This window comes from Natator depressus, chromosome 9, assembly GCF_965152275.1.
Source record: "Natator depressus isolate rNatDep1 chromosome 9, rNatDep2.hap1, whole genome shotgun sequence".
NCBI classification, from domain to species: domain Eukaryota; kingdom Metazoa; phylum Chordata; order Testudines; family Cheloniidae; genus Natator; species Natator depressus.
The window spans coordinates 2,334,055-2,352,602 of NC_134242.1; the positions used below are offsets into that span (position 1 = coordinate 2,334,055).

Genomic DNA, 18,548 nt, shown 5'->3' on the forward strand with positions numbered 1-18,548 from the left:
GATTCCCCACATCATTACCAGGGTCACACCACTTGTCATTTTTAACTCTTGACACAACTTTCTCACTCTTCCAGTCTTCTGGGAGGTCCCTGGTAGTCCCAGATTTATTAAAAATCAACCTCAGTGGGCCAGAGATCTCCCCCAGCCATTCGAGAACTCTTGGGTGCAAGTGATCACGGCCGGCTGATTTTAAAATGTTTATTCCCAACACATGCTCTTTTACACCTTCTCTAGTTATGAATGGCCTGGAAAGAAAGTCATTATTCTCAGGCAGTATCAATCTCCAATCGCTTAACTTCACTAATCACTGGGAGGCGAGAATGAATTTTTATGCGGACTGTACAGACAGGTGCACTGAGAAACAGAGAGGGTAAGCGGGTCACCCAAGCTCACCCAAGTAATGAGGACTCTTGTTCTTAATTCAAGTCACTAGACAGTATTTGCTGACATGGATTCCAAGATCTCAAGGGGCCTATTTCTTGTAACGCATTGAGAGTTTAAGAAAGACTATAGGCTGGTTAAAGCAGATTCACACGACATAAAATGCACACAACGGAATACATTCCAGATGAAGATGAGATAGGCGCTTACGTAGACAATCCTGTTCTTCCTGAGGGCAATGTGGACGCCATCCAGGGTGAGAGCGACGGAGTTAATGGCTGTCCAGCTGGGGCTGCCCCGGTGTTCATTTCGGGTGGTAACCCTAAAACTGCCAGAGGAGTTATCGCAGGTCTCCACCACGGTGTAGTTGCAGGCACCCTGGAAGTGGTGAAGTTTCCCATCAAAGGTGGTGTAATGTGGGTCACCGTAGATGTGGCACGTAGCGGTGCCGGCTGGATAACATCCCCGCAGGCCATTTTGAATCTTGCAGATCTCATCTGGACCACAAGACAGCTCACTGCACGTCATGATGCCATTTCCAAGACACTCACAGCGGCTCGTGCAGTTCTCCGTCACAACGCGCTCTCCTTCCTGCCGGGAGACAAACACAGGAAATGCATGAACGGATGCCATTAAAGAGGGTGATGCTGGCAGATCGGTTCCCCACCCAGGGCGCTGAGGTCCGTGGTTTCACTCACACTGTAGTATATGTCCTGGAACACACAGCCACACTTGGCTTCCGGCACACAGGCGCTTCCGCTGAGCACGAATCCAGAATTACACGCGCAGCCCTCGACACAGGGCTTGCTGCAGTTCTCGGGGGCGAGGCGGTCCAGACATGTGGCAGGGCAGGCAGTCATACAAGGCTCGTAGTGGCTGTTGGGAGCAGAGCAGGTGGGAGCTGAAAGGGTAACGAGGGGAAGAGAATTAAGATCGACAAAGCCCCCTTGGAAACACGCCCCACAGGGAGACAGACGTGGTGACAAGGGTTCTTCACAACCACCTCAGGTCAATAAAGAACAAATTTGTTTGCTGAACAAGGACTGGATGCTCCAGATTTGCTACTCACCGCAGAAGGTGGCATTTCTCCAGAAGGGAAGCGTCACCCCGGCTTCCTGACACGCATCCGCGTAGGTCGCCAGAGCGCTACACAGGAGCTCCTCACTCCCATTCAGCGCACAGAGGTCATAGACGCAGCTCTCAAAGATGCTCTCAGGATTGATCACGGAGTGGCAGACCGCAAAGGGGCCAGGCCTCTGGGTTAGCATGCCACAGAATCTCTCTGTTCTGTAGAGGTTCTCCTGGTCTGCAGGGCAGGGGTCTGGTGGTAGGATGCCACCGCAAGAGGGATCGTCGTCCATGACACGCCAGCTGTTTCCCAGCTCATTAGAGTTCTTGGCTTGCTGCCCATCGGGCATCATATAGTCATCCTGTCTCCGACCGTTAAAGTTACCGCACATGCCACAGGTCCTGTTGAAATAGGTGGTGGGCACCTTCACTTCCACCGAGTGATCGGTGTCATAGGAAACCCTCAGTCTGAAATCTGTCTCTAGGGTAACGTATCGTCCGCTCCGGCTCACTCTGATTGACCCACCAGCTGCGCTGACAGGAAGGGTCATTAGCACCTCATTGACCTAATGGGAAACGGAAGGAAAAGTACCACGTGATTTCCACAGCGTGAGGCCCTAGGACACTTGTAAGGGAGAAATTAGCAATGAAATTGACTCATTCACTGCAAATACGACTATGTGAAATAGTAACATACATTTCCAGATTGTTTTTCTCTTGGCGCAAGCTGTCCAGATGTAACACCCAAACCTCAGGAAGGCTCCTGCTGCCCGCTGCAGACGGTCCCTTTAGACCGTCTTGATATAAAGTCTGAAAGATCAGGAGTCACGGATTCCTCTTCATGGAATCACAGAATCATAGAATATCAGGCTTGGAAGGGACCTCAGGAGGTCATCTAGTCCAACCCCCTGCTCAAAGCAGGACCAACCCCCAACTAAATCATCCCAGCCGGGGCTTTTTTAAGCCTGACCTTAAAAACCTCTCAGGAAGGAGATTCCACCACCTCCCTAGGTAACCCATTCCAGTGCTTCACCGCCCTCCTAGCGCAAATGGTTTTCCTAATATCCAGCCTAAACCTCCCCCACTGCAACTTGAGACCATTACTCCTTGTTCTGTCATCTGCTACCACTGAGAACACTCTAGATCCATCCTCTTTGGAACCCCCTTTCGGGTAGTTGAAAGCAGCTATCAAATCCCCCCTCGTTCTTCTCTTCTGCAGACTAAACAATCCCAGTTCCCTCAGCCTCTCCTCATAAGTCATGTGCTCCAGCCCCCTAATCATTTTTGTTGCCCTCCGCTGGACTCTTTCCAATTTTTCCACATCCTTCTTGTAGTGTGGGGCCCAACACTGGACCCAGTACTCCAGATGAGGCCTCACCAATGCCGAATAGAGGGGAACGATCAAATCCCTCGATCTGCTGGCAATGCTCCTACTTACACAGCCCAAAATGCCGTTTGCCTTTTTGGCAACCAGGGCACACTCTTGACTCATATTCAACAGAGGAGAGTGACAAACGGTCACCTTTACAGAAGGACACAGAGCAAAGCTCACTCCCCATCTGGAATCCCCCTACTGAGGAAATGCTCCTTACCAGCACTTGGCTCGGACGGTTTCTGAGAATTTCTATGTGTTGTCCATAAACCTCCACCAGGACTTTCTGCACATAGGACACCGTGGGGTTCCCTCGATGCTCGTTCTTGGCTTCTACGTTGAAATAAGGCAGAGAGCTGGAGTTGGCGCACACTTTGGCCAGCGTGTAGGTGCAGATCCCCATGAAGTGGTGAGTCTCTCTGTCAAACGTGTTGTAATGAGGGTCGTTGTGGACGCGGCAGATCCCGTAAGTCTCAGGGTAGCAGCCAGGTTTTCCGTTCTGAACCCCACAGTAATGATCGGCTGGGCAGGCTGCATTCGAGCACGTTACTTTGCTCCCCTGAGAGGGACATCTGCATTTAGAGGAGCAGGTGTCATCGGTCCAGAATTCAGCGCCAACAGGGTAGTGTTTGCCATTGTGCCAACACCCGCACTGACTGCTGGGGACACAGCCATCGTTGTAGAGAAGATAGCCACTGTCGCACACGCATCCTTCCACACACGGCAGGCTGCAGCTGGCAGGAGCCATCGGGTTGACACAGGTAGCAGGGCAGGCTGCCGTGCATGCTTCATAGTGACTGTTGCGTGGACAGTCAATGGCTGGAGAAAACAAAAGCTCTGTCATAGATCAGAAAGTATAACACTAATCAATTCTCTTTGCTACCTGTTCACCGGTAATGATTTCATGCGCAGTGCGATGATATGCCAGCTTCAGTTCTACTTAGTTACCGTATCAGCTGCACCAATTGATGCCAGGTTAGTTTCTCGGAAACGGAAACTCCCAAGGTTCTACTGCAACTGCAGAAGAGCACGATGCACAATGAAACCTAAAACAATGCGTCAGCCCGTGCAATGCTTTCACGTTGTCCTGGTTCCAAACAATTTCTTTTCTTGAGCCATGAAAGCCACTCCAAACACGCGCACGAAACTCGCAGTGGAAAATCTCTCGTTTGCTTGTACTTACGGCAGAAGGTAGCATTCCTCCAGGCATCTATCTCAGCTCCCCTTGACCGACAGGCATCTGCATAAGACTGCAGACTCTTGCAGAGGGAGTCGGGATCCATTTGCAATTCACACTGGTCATAAACGCAGCTGCTGAAGTAAATGGTAGGATCTAGCACCCCGTGGCACTTTTTAAATGGGCCGTTCACATCTGTCAGGAGACCACAGAAAGCACTGCTGGCAATGATTTGCTTATCACTCTCGTCGCAGACTGGGTCATGGCCTGTTCCTGGAGGACAACTGAGAGAAAAGAGAGAAGCCCTTGGGTTGTTGCGCGGCTTTCCCTTGACATTTGATATTTATCAGACAATTCCAGATCTGCCCTGAGAGCTACGAACCTGCTGTGGTTGGAGACCTGCCAGCTGTTGCCAAGGCTGGTAGAGTCTGGCTCCAGCACCCCATCTGGATTCAGAAAGTCGTCCGCTGCGTTCCCGTTGTAGTTCCCACACATCCCACAAACCTTCTCTTTAAAGGAGCTCGGAAGGTTCACTTCCACTCGATGGTTCCCATCAAACTTCACGGTCAACCCAAAGTCTGTGCTGACCATGACGTAAAGCCCACTGGAGGAGATTTGCACACCCGGCGATGGTGCAAAGGGGATGATAATCTCTCCCTTTCCATTTACCTAGACATGAAGAAGGTAAGCCCTGCACGTAAATAAATGATCTTCCACGGTCCTTCTCAACAAGCCGCTCAGTCCCCGTCCCTGCACCTACCTTCACGACTCCCCCCTTCTCTAGTGTTATCCTGAGGCCATGAACATCAACATCCACATATTGGACATAGGACACGCGTGTGTTGCCTCCTCTGCGCTCATTCGCTGCTTCCACATTGAAGTAGGGCAGCGTGCTGTTCCCATCACACAGCTTGGACAGGGTGTAGGCGCAGGTCCCCATGAAATGATGGGTTTGTTTATCAAAGGTGTAGTAGTGAGGGTCCCCTGCTACCACACAAGACTCTGGGGGGCAAAGCACAATAAATCACAGCTTTACTTCAATCACTTCCACAATGGCTTCTGGTCCTGTTAGAGTCGGACAACTTGGTTTGGAAACATTCGTTCCAGGCCTGAGCTGTTCACCGGCCGCCACCCATCACGCTTAGAATACTTCCTACTGCACCTGCTTCCCAGGTTTCCTGATAGGAATTAACCTGTTCACCAAAGAGACAAGGTGGGGGAGGTGATCTCTTTTATTGGGCCAACTTCCGTTGGTGAGAGAGACAAGGTGTCAAGCTTACACAGAGCTCTTCTTCAGGTACGGGAAACTCACTCAGAATGTTCCTGCAAATGTCAAGGTGGCAGCTCAAATGCTTGGCTCTCTTTCCAACACACGTTGGTCTAATAAAAGATATGACCTCATCCACCTTGTCTCTCTAATTTCCTCGGATCGAGATGGCTACAACAACACTGCTAGTCGCCTGGATCCTTTCCAAGCTTTGGGACGTATTCTGCCCTCCCATTCATACGGAGTAAGAGCAGAAGAGCTGTGCAGAACCTGACGATCGGCGTGACATGCCAATTAATTGCAGATCTTTAAGGAGTCGTTTATATCAGAGAAATTTACCTGAACTTGGCGACGGAGGTGGTGTGGTTGTCCCTACAGAAGGGGTAGAGGTGGTTGATGTGGTGCTCACAGTTGTTGTAGGTTCAGTTCCTACAAGGAGACAATGCCATAGAGATGTTCTGTAATTCACATGTTCTTGTTCCAAACAAAGGAAACACTGACCATGATCACCAAGTAGCCCTGTCCATAAAAACAGAAACTCTGACATGATGCGCTGTACCTGGGCAACGTCCGTTTATTAGAGATACATCATCCACTGCTACGTCACTGCGGAAATCTTCACCCCGCTGTCCCTCCAGGAGGATCTAGGGGAAGGGGAAGTTGCCAGAGTTAGTTTCTTTCATACCCATTTGTTCTTCATTAAAGCCCTATCATCATAAGAGTCAAGGCAAATGATTTCACCTACCTGCATATTTCCTCCGTTATACACAGTGACTTCTGCCAAGTTCCACCTATCGCCCTTATTTCCTGTCTCTGACCAGACCAGACGTGGTGCTGCATCCTCAACGACATAAACTCTCAGTGCCATTGTGCGAGCCACTCCGTACATGTGATACCAGAAGCGGAAACAATGGGGTCCATTGGCACTGCACACAGGACTCTGCAAGTGAGCCACAGCTCCAGAGCTGGCCTCGCTCGCTTGCAAGTAGATGAAGTAACCATCTGAAACAAACAGTGTGTTACGAAGGAACGTACAAGCTATAGGACATGACAAACAATGACAACACTCCTAAGAGCATAAACATCACAGCCGACATTCGATCCTTAATGGAACACAAGTGATATAGAATTCTGTTGCCAATGTTTCTACGGGAAGCACACACAATTCCAGGAGAGACTCCAAACAGTGCTCTCAGCTACTTCCTTTCTATTTATTTATCCAGTCATCTAGGTTTGTTGCTTTGCAGGCTACAGGGAGATGTTTTGTTGTGGTTGCAAGAGCCGGTTTCGGCTAAATAAGATACCCGGTCTCTTCCAACGAGGAAAGTCACTGATTTTTTGTGATATAATATTTTCACCCTGGATACCATTCATCCTATAGTAATCCAAGGCTTGTTGATCTTAATGGGAGTCTTCTCCTTGACCTCCGTGGCTCTGGATCTGCCCCGAGAGGCATGGACTCTGTGTTTGACCCTTCCAGCCTGATCCTGAATTCCTTTCCTACTAACCACCTCATTACGCAAGAGAGCTAGGTGGAGGCTGCAGTCCCTACCTCCTGTCGTGTGGTCGTACGAGGGTCCCGTGTTTGGCGAGGAGGTTGGCCCCCGGTGTCGTTTCCAGTCCAAGCTGTCAGAGACTGACTGTGTCCAGTCACAGAAGTCAGTGTCAAATGAACAGGGCATGTTACAAGGACCTGGGGGAACTGGAAAAGGAACAGAAGAGAGGTGATATTTCCTGTGACGATCCCAAAGGAGGCTTCTCCCTCTCTCCCAACGCTAGTTCCCGGAGCAGGAACTTCCTATGCGCCTGTCACGTCTGCGGTAGTGAATGACTTTCTCCCTCAGACTACAGACATTTTAAAATATAGCATTGGCCAAGTGGAAGGAGTTATGGCTAACATGCCAGTAGGCATCTACTGATACCGGCTGAAATTTACCGCAGATAGTGTCCGCCGTCCATTCCCCAAGAGAGACTCCTGCCTCTGCACAGGCTGCCGCATACGATTCCAGATCATTGCAGAGCTGCTCAGAGCTTCCTCCTGTGGCACACTGGTCGTAGACACAGCTCTCAAAGTACAGGTGGGGTGGCACCGCAGAACGGCAGGGTGCGAATGGGCCGTCGCGGTCCGTTAGGATTCCACACCGCTCCTCAGCTACCAGCTGCTCGGAGGGAGTGCACGTTACAGGTGGCAGGATCGTTGTATTACACCTAGAGAACACAAAGGAACACAGGGTTACGCAGGCCTGGGGATCTGAAAGGACACAATTCTCTTTAAAAATTGAGAGTAAATATGCGTCCGTTGCTAGAAATGCTCAAATCCAACCTGAGGCACCTCTCAAATGACTGCAAATCATCCACCAACATGAATACAAAGTAAAGGGCACGTTATTACATGCGGAGTTTGAAATCCTGAGACCTTTATTCACTTTCTAGTCAGTTATTCTTTAGGCCAGTGGTCCTCAGGCTGTGGGTCTTGCTCCTCGAGGGAGGCGCACAGGAACGTTTGAGGAGGCCCAGGGAGGCCCAGACCAGCCCCCATGGGGCGCGGGGAAGAAGCGCCACCCAGTCCTGCTCCGGCCCCAGCTACTCCAGCCCTGCTCCCCGGCCCCAGCTGCAGGTCCGGCCCCGACCTCGCACCCTGGATCCCAGCTCCGCTCCTGGCCGCGGCCCCTGGCTTCAGGCATCCACCTCCCGGCCCCTGGCTTCAGGCATCCAGCTCCCGGCCCCGACCCCGGCCCCACTCCCAGCCGAGGCTCCAGCTGCAGCGCCAGCCCCGCTCCCAACCGTTGCTCCCGGGGAGGCATGGACCAGGAAAAGGGGAGGCATGGACAAAAACGTTTGGGGACCACTGCTTGAGGCTGAGGATGTGTCCCATTGCCTTTCAGAACAAGAGGATGGAGAAGCCCTGTTAGTGATTCCGCAGTTCAGGGTCTCTTTTAAAATGGGCCAGACCTTCCGATTTCTCTCTAAAAGTTGGGCGCCTTTCGGGGGAGTATTGAGGCCCTTTGTATTCTCTTTGCACCTTGGGTTTGGCTTCTCTTAGTTTATTCATGGAAAAGGTTTGAAATATGACTTTGGATGAAATGTCTCCTTGCTACACAGACTATCCGGCATCCATGACCTCCCTTAAAATACATTGTGTAGCTCCAGGAGACAAACAGGTAGGAAAGGGAACGAGGGCATGAGCCACTCGCTGCCCTGGAGAGCAACACTGCTGAAGTACCAGGAGCTAAGGAGAGAGAGATTCCTGGGGATGGGCAGCACAGCTGCCCTGCTGCCACCCACGGGCCCAGTCTTGCAGGGTGGGGGTGCTGCTGCAGGGAGTGCGTAGGGCCCAAGCGATGATGTTAGGGACTCGGCCCCTGTGCAGACAGGCTGCCATGTAATGCAGAGCCGCGTCCCTGGCAGGTTCTGCTGCGGGAGGTGCTGCTCCCACCTACACTGGCCCGAGCAACAGGGGCAGGTCGGCTCGAGTGCTCGCTCTGCCCGGAGGGGACAGTTTGGTCCGGAGACTTGATCTAGTCCTCTCTGAAAGAGGACCGTCAGCCCGTGGCAGATTAGTGCAGGGTAGACTCACGCCCTGGCTTGTGCAAAGTAATTCTTCATGGGGACAAGCCCTCTGTCAGAATCAATATTGCTACTCTCATTCGCAGGAGAAAAGGAAAACAGGACGTCCTCTCGCAGGGGAAAAGCGGAATAACCTGAGTAGAGACAGGATGGAAATAACATTTCCTTTGCACTGGGTCCAGGAGAAAACCCAACTAGAAGTCGCTTCTGCGTATAAATAGGTAACATAATTGGTAATGCCAACGTGTGCATTTAGTCTTGCTAATGCCAGACTGAACCTAGATCAACAGTCTCACTTTCCAGTGCGCTGTCTACCTAGGGACTGTTAAGCAACAATGACTCACGGCCACTCATCGTCAGGCACGCTCCAGCTGGCTCCAAATTCATTGACGTCTGCCACCACGACCCCATCAGGTCTCGTGAAGTCGTCCTGCTGGGTCCCCGTGTACGTCCCGCACAATCCGCACAGTCGCCCTTTGTACTTCTCAGTCACTCTTACAAAGAGCTCGTGGTCCCCATTGAACTGCAGCTGGACGCCCAGGTTGGTAGTAATTTGTACGTAGCGTCCGATGAGTGAAACGGTCACTCCAGGGAGAGGAGTTTCAGGGGGAGAGGCCAGGGCACCATTAATCTGAATGGGAAAGAAAGACAGAAGGAAAAGTGTATGTTCTGCACTGTCATGTTCCCAAAGACCCTTGCAGATAGTGCAGAATGAAGACAAATATTCTGGGGCACAGACTTTCCCGGACACGGCATTTGTAAAGTGTAAACAAAAACCAACTGTAGAACACTTTGTGGCTTTTAAAAAGCACTGGAATTTATGGAAATATTTACCACATCCAAACCACGCAAGCCCCCTTGCATTTTCGGGGCTCTTCTCTGCACCCTCTCCCCTTTCGGTAAAGTCTTTTTAAAAGGTGAGCACCAGAACTGGTGTCCGCACTACTCTGTTATCAGCCTCAGGAATGCCGCGCGCAGAGGTAAAATCACCTGCCGGCTTCAACTCACTACTTCCCTGTGTGCGTGTACCCAAAACTACATTTTCTCTGAGTGGGCCCCGCTTACCAGGATCCACATGGCTCTGTATGACTGCCCTGTCCTCATCATTATTTTAGTACGTCCTCAGTCTTTGTGTCATCCACCATTTGAATCAGCTATCAACTTATATTTGCTTTCAAATCATTGATAGAAATACTGATTAGTGCCCGTTCTAGAACTGATCCCCGCAGAACCCCAATAGATGTAGCCCCAAATGACGATGATTCCCCACATCATTACCAGGGTCACACCACTTGTCATTTTTAACTCTTGACACAACTTTCTCACTCTTCCAGTCTTCTGGGAGGTCCCTGGTAGTCCCAGATTTATTAAAAATCAACCTCAGTGGGCCAGAGATCTCCCCCAGCCATTCGAGAACTCTTGGGTGCAAGTGATCACGGCCGGCTGATTTTAAAATGTTTATTCCCAACACATGCTCTTTTACACCTTCTCTAGTTATGAATGGCCTGGAAAGAAAGTCATTATTCTCAGGCAGTATCAATCTCCAATCGCTTAACTTCACTAATCACTGGGAGGCGAGAATGAATTTTTATGCAGACTGTACAGACAGGTGCACTGAGAAACAGAGAGGGTAAGCGGGTCACCCAAGCTCACCCAAGTAATGAGGACTCTTGTTCTTAATTCAAGTCACTAGACAGTATTTGCTGACATGGATTCCAAGATCTCAAGGGGCCTATTTCTTGTAACGCATTGAGAGTTTAAGAAAGACTATAGGCTGGTTAAAGCAGATTCACACGACATAAAATGCACACAACGGAATACATTCCAGATGAAGATGAGATAGGCGCTTACGTAGACAATCCTGTTCTTCCTGAGGGCAATGTGGATGCCATCCATGGTGAGAGCGACGGAGTTAATGGCTGTCCAGCTGGGGCTGCCCCGGTGTTCATTTCGGGTGGTAACCCTAAAACTGCCAGAGGAGTTATCGCAGGTCTCCACCACGGTGTAGTTGCAGGCACCCTGGAAGTGGTGAAGTTTCCCATCAAAGGTGGTGTAATGTGGGTCACCGTAGATGTGGCACGTAGCGGTGCCGGCTGGATAACATCCCCGCAGGCCATTTTGAATCTTGCAGATCTCATCTGGACCACAAGACAGCTCACTGCACGTCATGATGCCATTTCCAAGACACTCACAGCGGCTCGTGCAGTTCTCCGTCACAACGCGCTCTCCTTCCTGCCGGGAGACAAACACAGGAAATGCATGAACGGATGCCATTAAAGAGGGTGATGCTGGCAGATCGGTTCCCCACCCAGGGCGCTGAGGTCCGTGGTTTCACTCACACTGTAGTATATGTCCTGGAACACACAGCCACACTTGGCTTCCGGCACACAGGCGCTTCCGCTGAGCACGAATCCAGAATTACACGCGCAGCCCTCGACACAGGGCTTGCTGCAGTTCTCGGGGGCGAGGCGGTCCAGACATGTGGCAGGGCAGGCAGTCATACAAGGCTCGTAGTGGCTGTTGGGAGCAGAGCAGGTGGGAGCTGAAAGGGTAACGAGGGGAAGAGAATTAAGATCGACAAAGCCCCCTTGGAAACACGCCCCACAGGGAGACAGACGTGGTGACAAGGGTTCTTCACAACCACCTCAGGTCAATAAAGAACAAATTTGTTTGCTGAACAAGGACTGGATGCTCCAGATTTGCTACTCACCGCAGAAGGTGGCATTTCTCCAGAAGGGAAGCGTCACCCCGGCTTCCTGACACGCATCCGCGTAGGTCGCCAGAGCGCTACACAGGAGCTCCTCACTCCCATTCAGCGCACAGAGGTCATAGACGCAGCTCTCAAAGATGCTCTCAGGATTGATCACGGAGTGGCAGACCGCAAAGGGGCCAGGCCTCTGGGTTAGCATGCCACAGAATCTCTCTGTTCTGTAGAGGTTCTCCTGGTCTGCAGGGCAGGGGTCTGGTGGTAGGATGCCACCGCAAGAGGGATCGTCGTCCATGACACGCCAGCTGTTTCCCAGCTCATTAGAGTTCTTGGCTTGCTGCCCATCGGGCATCATATAGTCATCCTGTCTCCGACCGTTAAAGTTACCGCACATGCCACAGGTCCTGTTGAAATAGGTGGTGGGCACCTTCACTTCCACCGAGTGATCGGTGTCATAGGAAACCCTCAGTCTGAAATCTGTCTCTAGGGTAACGTATCGTCCGCTCCGGCTCACTCTGATTGACCCACCAGCTGCGCTGACAGGAAGGGTCATTAGCACCTCATTGACCTAATGGGAAACGGAAGGAAAAGTACCACGTGATTTCCACAGCGTGAGGCCCTAGGACACTTGTAAGGGAGAAATTAGCAATGAAATTGACTCATTCACTGCAAATACGACTATGTGAAATAGTAACGTACATTTCCAGATTGTTTTTCTCTTGGCGCAAGCTGTCCAGATGTAACACCCAAACCTCAGGAAGGCTCCTGCTGCCCGCTGCAGACGGTCCCTTTAGACCGTCTTGATATAAAGTCTGAAAGATCAGGAGTCACGGATTCCTCTTCATGGAATCACAGAATCATAGAATATCAGGCTTGGAAGGGACCTCAGGAGGTCATCTAGTCCAACCCCCTGCTCAAAGCAGGACCAACCCCCAACTAAATCATCCCAGCCGGGGCTTTTTTAAGCCTGACCTTAAAAACCTCTCAGGAAGGAGATTCCACCACCTCCCTAGGTAACCCATTCCAGTGCTTCACCGCCCTCCTAGCGCAAATGGTTTTCCTAATATCCAGCCTAAACCTCCCCCACTGCAACTTGAGACCATTACTCCTTGTTCTGTCATCTGCTACCACTGAGAACACTCTAGATCCATCCTCTTTGGAACCCCCTTTCGGGTAGTTGAAAGCAGCTATCAAATCCCCCCTCGTTCTTCTCTTCTGCAGACTAAACAATCCCAGTTCCCTCAGCCTCTCCTCATAAGTCATGTGCTCCAGCCCCCTAATCATTTTTGTTGCCCTCCGCTGGACTCTTTCCAATTTTTCCACATCCTTCTTGTAGTGTGGGGCCCAACACTGGACCCAGTACTCCAGATGAGGCCTCACCAATGCCGAATAGAGGGGAACGATCAAGTCCCTCGATCTGCTGGCAATGCTCCTACTTACACAGCCCAAAATGCCGTTTGCCTTTTTGGCAACCAGGGCACACTCTTGACTCATATTCAACAGAGGAGAGTGACAAACGGTCACCTTTACAGAAGGACACAGAGCAAAGCTCACTCCCCATCTGGAATCCCCCTACTGAGGAAATGCTCCTTACCAGCACTTGGCTCGGACGGTTTCTGAGAATTTCTATGTGTTGTCCATAAACCTCCACCAGGACTTTCTGCACATAGGACACCGTGGGGTTCCCTCGATGCTCGTTCTTGGCTTCTACGTTGAAATAAGGCAGAGAGCTGGAGTTGGCGCACACTTTGGCCAGCGTGTAGGTGCAGATCCCCATGAAGTGGTGAGTCTCCCTGTCAAACGTGTTGTAATGAGGGTCGTTGTGGACGCGGCAGATCCCGTAAGTCTCAGGGTAGCAGCCAGGTTTTCCGTTCTGAACCCCACAGTAATGATCGGCTGGGCAGGCTGCATTCGAGCACGTTACTTTGCTCCCCTGAGAGGGACATCTGCATTTAGAGGAGCAGGTGTCATCGGTCCAGAATTCAGCGCCAACAGGGTAGTGTTTGCCATTGTGCCAACACCCGCACTGACTGCTGGGGACACAGCCATCGTTGTAGAGAAGATAGCCACTGTCGCACACGCATCCTTCCACACACGGCAGGCTGCAGCTGGCAGGAGCCATCGGGTTGACACAGGTAGCAGGGCAGGCTGCCGTGCATGCTTCATAGTGACTGTTGCGTGGACAGTCAATGGCTGGAGAAAACAAAAGCTCTGTCATAGATCAGAAAGTATAACACTAATCAATTCTCTTTGCTACCTGTTCACCGGTAATGATTTCATGCGCAGTGCGATGATATGCCAGCTTCAGTTCTACTTAGTTACCGTATCAGCTGCACCAATTGATGCCAGGTTAGTTTCTCGGAAACGGAAACTCCCAAGGTTCTACTGCAACTGCAGAAGAGCACGATGCACAATGAAACCTAAAACAATGCGTCAGCCCGTGCAATGCTTTCACGTTGTCCTGGTTCCAAACAATTTCTTTTCTTGAGCCATGAAAGCCACTCCAAACACGCGCACGAAACTCGCAGTGGAAAATCTCTCGTTTGCTTGTACTTACGGCAGAAGGTAGCATTCCTCCAGGCATCTATCTCAGCTCCCCTTGACCGACAGGCATCTGCATAAGACTGCAGACTCTTGCAGAGGGAGTCGGGATCCATTTGCAATTCACACTGGTCATAAACGCAGCTGCTGAAGTAAATGGTAGGATCTAGCACCCCGTGGCACTTTTTAAATGGGCCGTTCACATCTGTCAGGAGACCACAGAAAGCACTGCTGGCAATGATTTGCTTATCACTCTCGTCGCAGACTGGGTCATGGCCTGTTCCTGGAGGACAACTGAGAGAAAAGAGAGAAGCCCTTGGGTTGTTGCGCGGCTTTCCCTTGACATTTGATATTTATCAGACAATTCCAGATCTGCCCTGAGAGCTACGAACCTGCTGTGGTTGGAGACCTGCCAGCTGTTGCCAAGGCTGGTAGAGTCTGGCTCCAGCACCCCATCTGGATTCAGAAAGTCGTCCGCTGCGTTCCCGTTGTAGTTCCCACACATCCCACAAACCTTCTCTTTAAAGGAGCTCGGAAGGTTCACTTCCACTCGATGGTTCCCATCAAACTTCACGGTCAACCCAAAGTCTGTGCTGACCATGACGTAAAGCCCACTGGAGGAGATTTGCACACCCGGCGATGGTGCAAAGGGGATGATAATCTCTCCCTTTCCATTTACCTAGACATGAAGAAGGTAAGCCCTGCACGTAAATAAATGATCTTCCACGGTCCTTCTCAACAAGCCGCTCAGTCCCCGTCCCTGCACCTACCTTCACGACTCCCCCCTTCTCTAGTGTTATCCTGAGGCCATGAACATCAACATCCACATATTGGACATAGGACACGCGTGTGTTGCCTCCTCTGCGCTCATTCGCTGCTTCCACATTGAAGTAGGGCAGCGTGCTGTTCCCATCACACAGCTTGGACAGGGTGTAGGCGCAGGTCCCCATGAAATGATGGGTTTGTTTATCAAAGGTGTAGTAGTGAGGGTCCCCTGCTACCACACAAGACTCTGGGGGGCAAAGCACAATAAATCACAGCTTTACTTCAATCACTTCCACAATGGCTTCTGGTCCTGTTAGAGTCGGACAACTTGGTTTGGAAACATTCGTTCCAGGCCTGAGCTGTTCACCGGCCGCCACCCATCACGCTTAGAATACTTCCTACTGCACCTGCTTCCCAGGTTTCCTGATAGGAATTAACCTGTTCACCAAAGAGACAAGGTGGGGGAGGTGATCTCTTTTATTGGGCCAACTTCCGTTGGTGAGAGAGACAAGGTGTCAAGCTTACACAGAGCTCTTCTTCAGGTACGGGAAACTCACTCAGAATGTTCCTGCAAATGTCAAGGTGGCAGCTCAAATGCTTGGCTCTCTTTCCAACACACGTTGGTCTAATAAAAGATATGACCTCATCCACCTTGTCTCTCTAATTTCCTCGGATCGAGATGGCTACAACAACACTGCTAGTCGCCTGGATCCTTTCCAAGCTTTGGGACGTATTCTGCCCTCCCATTCATACGGAGTAAGAGCAGAAGAGCTGTGCAGAACCTGACGATCGGCGTGACATGCCAATTAATTGCAGATCTTTAAGGAGTCGTTTATATCAGAGAAATTTACCTGAACTTGGCGACGGAGGTGGTGTGGTTGTCCCTACAGAAGGGGTAGAGGTGGTTGATGTGGTGCTCACAGTTGTTGTAGGTTCAGATCCTACAAGGAGACAATGCCATAGAGATGTTCTGTAATTCACATGTTCTTGTTCCAAACAAAGGAAACACTGACCATGATCACCAAGTAGCCCTGTCCATAAAAACAGAAACTCTGACATGATGCGCTGTACCTGGGCAACGTCCGTTTATTAGAGATACATCATCCACTGCTACGTCACTGCGGAAATCTTCACCCCGCTGTCCCTCCAGGAGGATCTAGGGGAAGGGGAAGTTGCCAGAGTTAGTTTCTTTCATACCCATTTGTTCTTCATTAAAGCCCTATCATCATAAGAGTCAAGGCAAATGATTTCACCTACCTGCATATTTCCTCCGTTATACACAGTGACTTCTGCCAAGTTCCACCTATCGCCCTTATTTCCTGTCTCTGACCAGACCAGACGTGGTGCTGCATCCTCAACGACATAAACTCTCAGTGCCATTGTGCGAGCCACTCCGTACATGTGATACCAGAAGCGGAAACAATGGGGTCCATTGGCACTGCACACAGGACTCTGCAAGTGAGCCACAGCTCCAGAGCTGGCCTCGCTCGCTTGCAAGTAGATGAAGTAACCATCTGAAACAAACAGTGTGTTACGAAGGAACGTACAAGCTATAGGACATGACAAACAATGACAACACTCCTAAGAGCATAAACATCACAGCCGACATTCGATCCTTAATGGAACACAAGTGATATAGAATTCTGTTGCCAATGTTTCTACGGGAAGCACACACAATTCCAGGAGAGACTCCAAACAGTGCTCTCAGCTACTTCCTTTCTATTTATTTATCCAGTCATCTAGGTTTGTTGCTTTGCAGGCTACAGGGAGATGTTTTGTTGTGGTTGCAAGAGCCGGTTTCGGCTAAATAAGATACCCGGTCTCTTCCAACGAGGAAAGTCACTGATTTTTTGTGATATAATATTTTCACCCTGGATACCATTCATCCTATAGTAATCCAAGGCTTGTTGATCTTAATGGGAGTCTTCTCCTTGACCTCCGTGGCTCTGGATCTGCCCCGAGAGGCATGGACTCTGTGTTTGACCCTTCCAGCCTGATCCTGAATTCCTTTCCTACTAACCACCTCATTACGCAAGAGAGCTAGGTGGAGGCTGCAGTCCCTACCTCCTGTCGTGTGGTCGTACGAGGGTCCCGTGTTTGGCGAGGAGGTTGGCCCCCGGTGTCGTTTCCAGTCCAAGCTGTCAGAGACTGACTGTGTCCAGTCACAGAAGTCAGTGTCAAATGAACAGGGCATGTTACAAGGACCTGGGGGAACTGGAAAAGGAACAGAAGAGAGGTGATATTTCCTGTGACGATCCCAAAGGAGGCTTCTCCCTCTCTCCCAACGCTAGTTCCCGGAGCAGGAACTTCCTATGCGCCTGTCACGTCTGCGGTAGTGAATGACTTTCTCCCTCAGACTACAGACATTTTAAAATATAGCATTGGCCAAGTGGAAGGAGTTATGGCTAACATGCCAGTAGGCATCTACTGATACCGGCTGAAATTTACCGCAGATAGTGTCCGCCGTCCATTCCCCAAGAGAGACTCCTGCCTCTGCACAGGCTGCCGCATACGATTCCAGATCATTGCAGAGCTGCTCAGAGCTTCCTCCTGTGGCACACTGGTCGTAGACACAGCTCTCAAAGTACAGGTGGGGTGGCACCGCAGAACGGCAGGGTGCGAATGGGCCGTCGCGGTCCGTTAGGATTCCACACCGCTCCTCAGCTACCAGCTGCTCGGAGGGAGTGCACGTTACAGGTGGCAGGATCGTTGTATTACACCTAGAGAACACAAAGGAACACAGGGTTACGCAGGCCTGGGGATCTGAAAGGACACAATTCTCTTTAAAAATTGAGAGTAAATATGCGTCCGTTGCCAGAAATGCTCAAATCCAACCTGAGGCACCTCTCAAATGACTGCAAATCATCCACCAACATGAATACAAAGTAAAGGGCACGTTATTACATGCGGAGTTTGAAATCCTGAGACCTTTATTCACTTTCTAGTCAGTTATTCTTTAGGCCAGTGGTCCTCAGGCTGTGGGTCTTGCTCCTCGAGGGAGGCGCACAGGAACGTTTGAGGAGGCCCAGGGAGGCCCAGACCAGCCCCCATGGGGCGCGGGGAAGAAGCGCCACCCAGTCCTGCTCCGGCCCCAGCTACTCCAGCCCTGCTCCCCGGCCCCAGCTGCAGGTCCGGCCCCGACCTCGCACCCTGGATCCCAGCTCCGCTCCTGGCTGCGGCCCCTGGCTTCAGGCATCCACCTCCCGGCCCCTGGCTTCAGGCATCCAGCTCCCGGCCCCGACCCCGGCCCCACTCCCAGCCGAGGCTCCAGCTGCAGCGCCAGCCCCGCTCCCAACCGTTGCTCCCGGGGAGGCATGGACCAGGAAAAGGGGAGGCATGGACAAAAACGTTTGGGGACCACTGCTTGAGGCTGAGGATGTGTCCCATTGCCTTTCAGAACAAGAGGATGGAGAAGCCCTGTTAGTGATTCCGCAGTTCAGGGTCTCTTTTAAAATGGGCCAGACCTTCCGATTTCTCTCTAAAAGTTGGCCGCCTTTCGGGGGAGTATTGAGGCCCTTTGTATTCTCTTTGCACCTTGGGTTTGGCTTCTCTTAGTTTATTCATGGAAAAGGTTTGAAATTTGACTTTGGATGAAATGTCTCCTTGCTACACAGACTATCCGGCATCCATGACCTCCCTTAAAATACATTGTGTAGCTCCAGGAGACAAACAGGTAGGAAAGGGAACGAGGGCATGAGCCACT

General features: G+C 51.0%; 1 protein-coding gene and 3 long non-coding RNA genes across 4 annotated transcripts; all 4 read right to left on the minus strand.

Moving 5' to 3' along the window:
• Positions 1 to 4,761: 4,761 nt before the first annotated feature.
• LOC141993320 (uncharacterized) lies at positions 4,762 to 5,899 on the minus strand. The gene is made up of 3 exons (XR_012640817.1): positions 5,825 to 5,899; positions 5,605 to 5,694; positions 4,762 to 5,000 (listed from the first exon to the last, which is right to left on the minus strand). It is a non-coding gene; the product is annotated as an uncharacterized LOC141993320 (long non-coding RNA).
• Positions 5,900 to 6,077: 178 nt separating this feature from the next.
• Positions 6,078 to 7,321, minus strand: LOC141993318 (uncharacterized). The gene is made up of 3 exons (XR_012640815.1): positions 7,202 to 7,321; positions 6,818 to 6,967; positions 6,078 to 6,267 (listed from the first exon to the last, which is right to left on the minus strand). It is a non-coding gene; the product is annotated as an uncharacterized LOC141993318 (long non-coding RNA).
• A 1,851-nt stretch (positions 7,322 to 9,172) lies between these two features.
• Positions 9,173 to 12,020, minus strand: LOC141993666 (zonadhesin-like; the record flags this gene model as incomplete). Its single annotated transcript, XM_074963207.1, has 4 exons — positions 9,173 to 9,463; positions 10,684 to 11,064; positions 11,172 to 11,374; positions 11,543 to 12,020. Coding segments are annotated over 4 exons (1,353 nt in total), but the record flags the coding sequence as incomplete, so codon positions are not given.
• A 4,149-nt stretch (positions 12,021 to 16,169) lies between these two features.
• Positions 16,170 to 17,413, minus strand: LOC141993319 (uncharacterized). The gene is made up of 3 exons (XR_012640816.1): positions 17,294 to 17,413; positions 16,910 to 17,059; positions 16,170 to 16,359 (listed from the first exon to the last, which is right to left on the minus strand). It is a non-coding gene; the product is annotated as an uncharacterized LOC141993319 (long non-coding RNA).
• Positions 17,414 to 18,548: the final 1,135 nt, after the last annotated feature.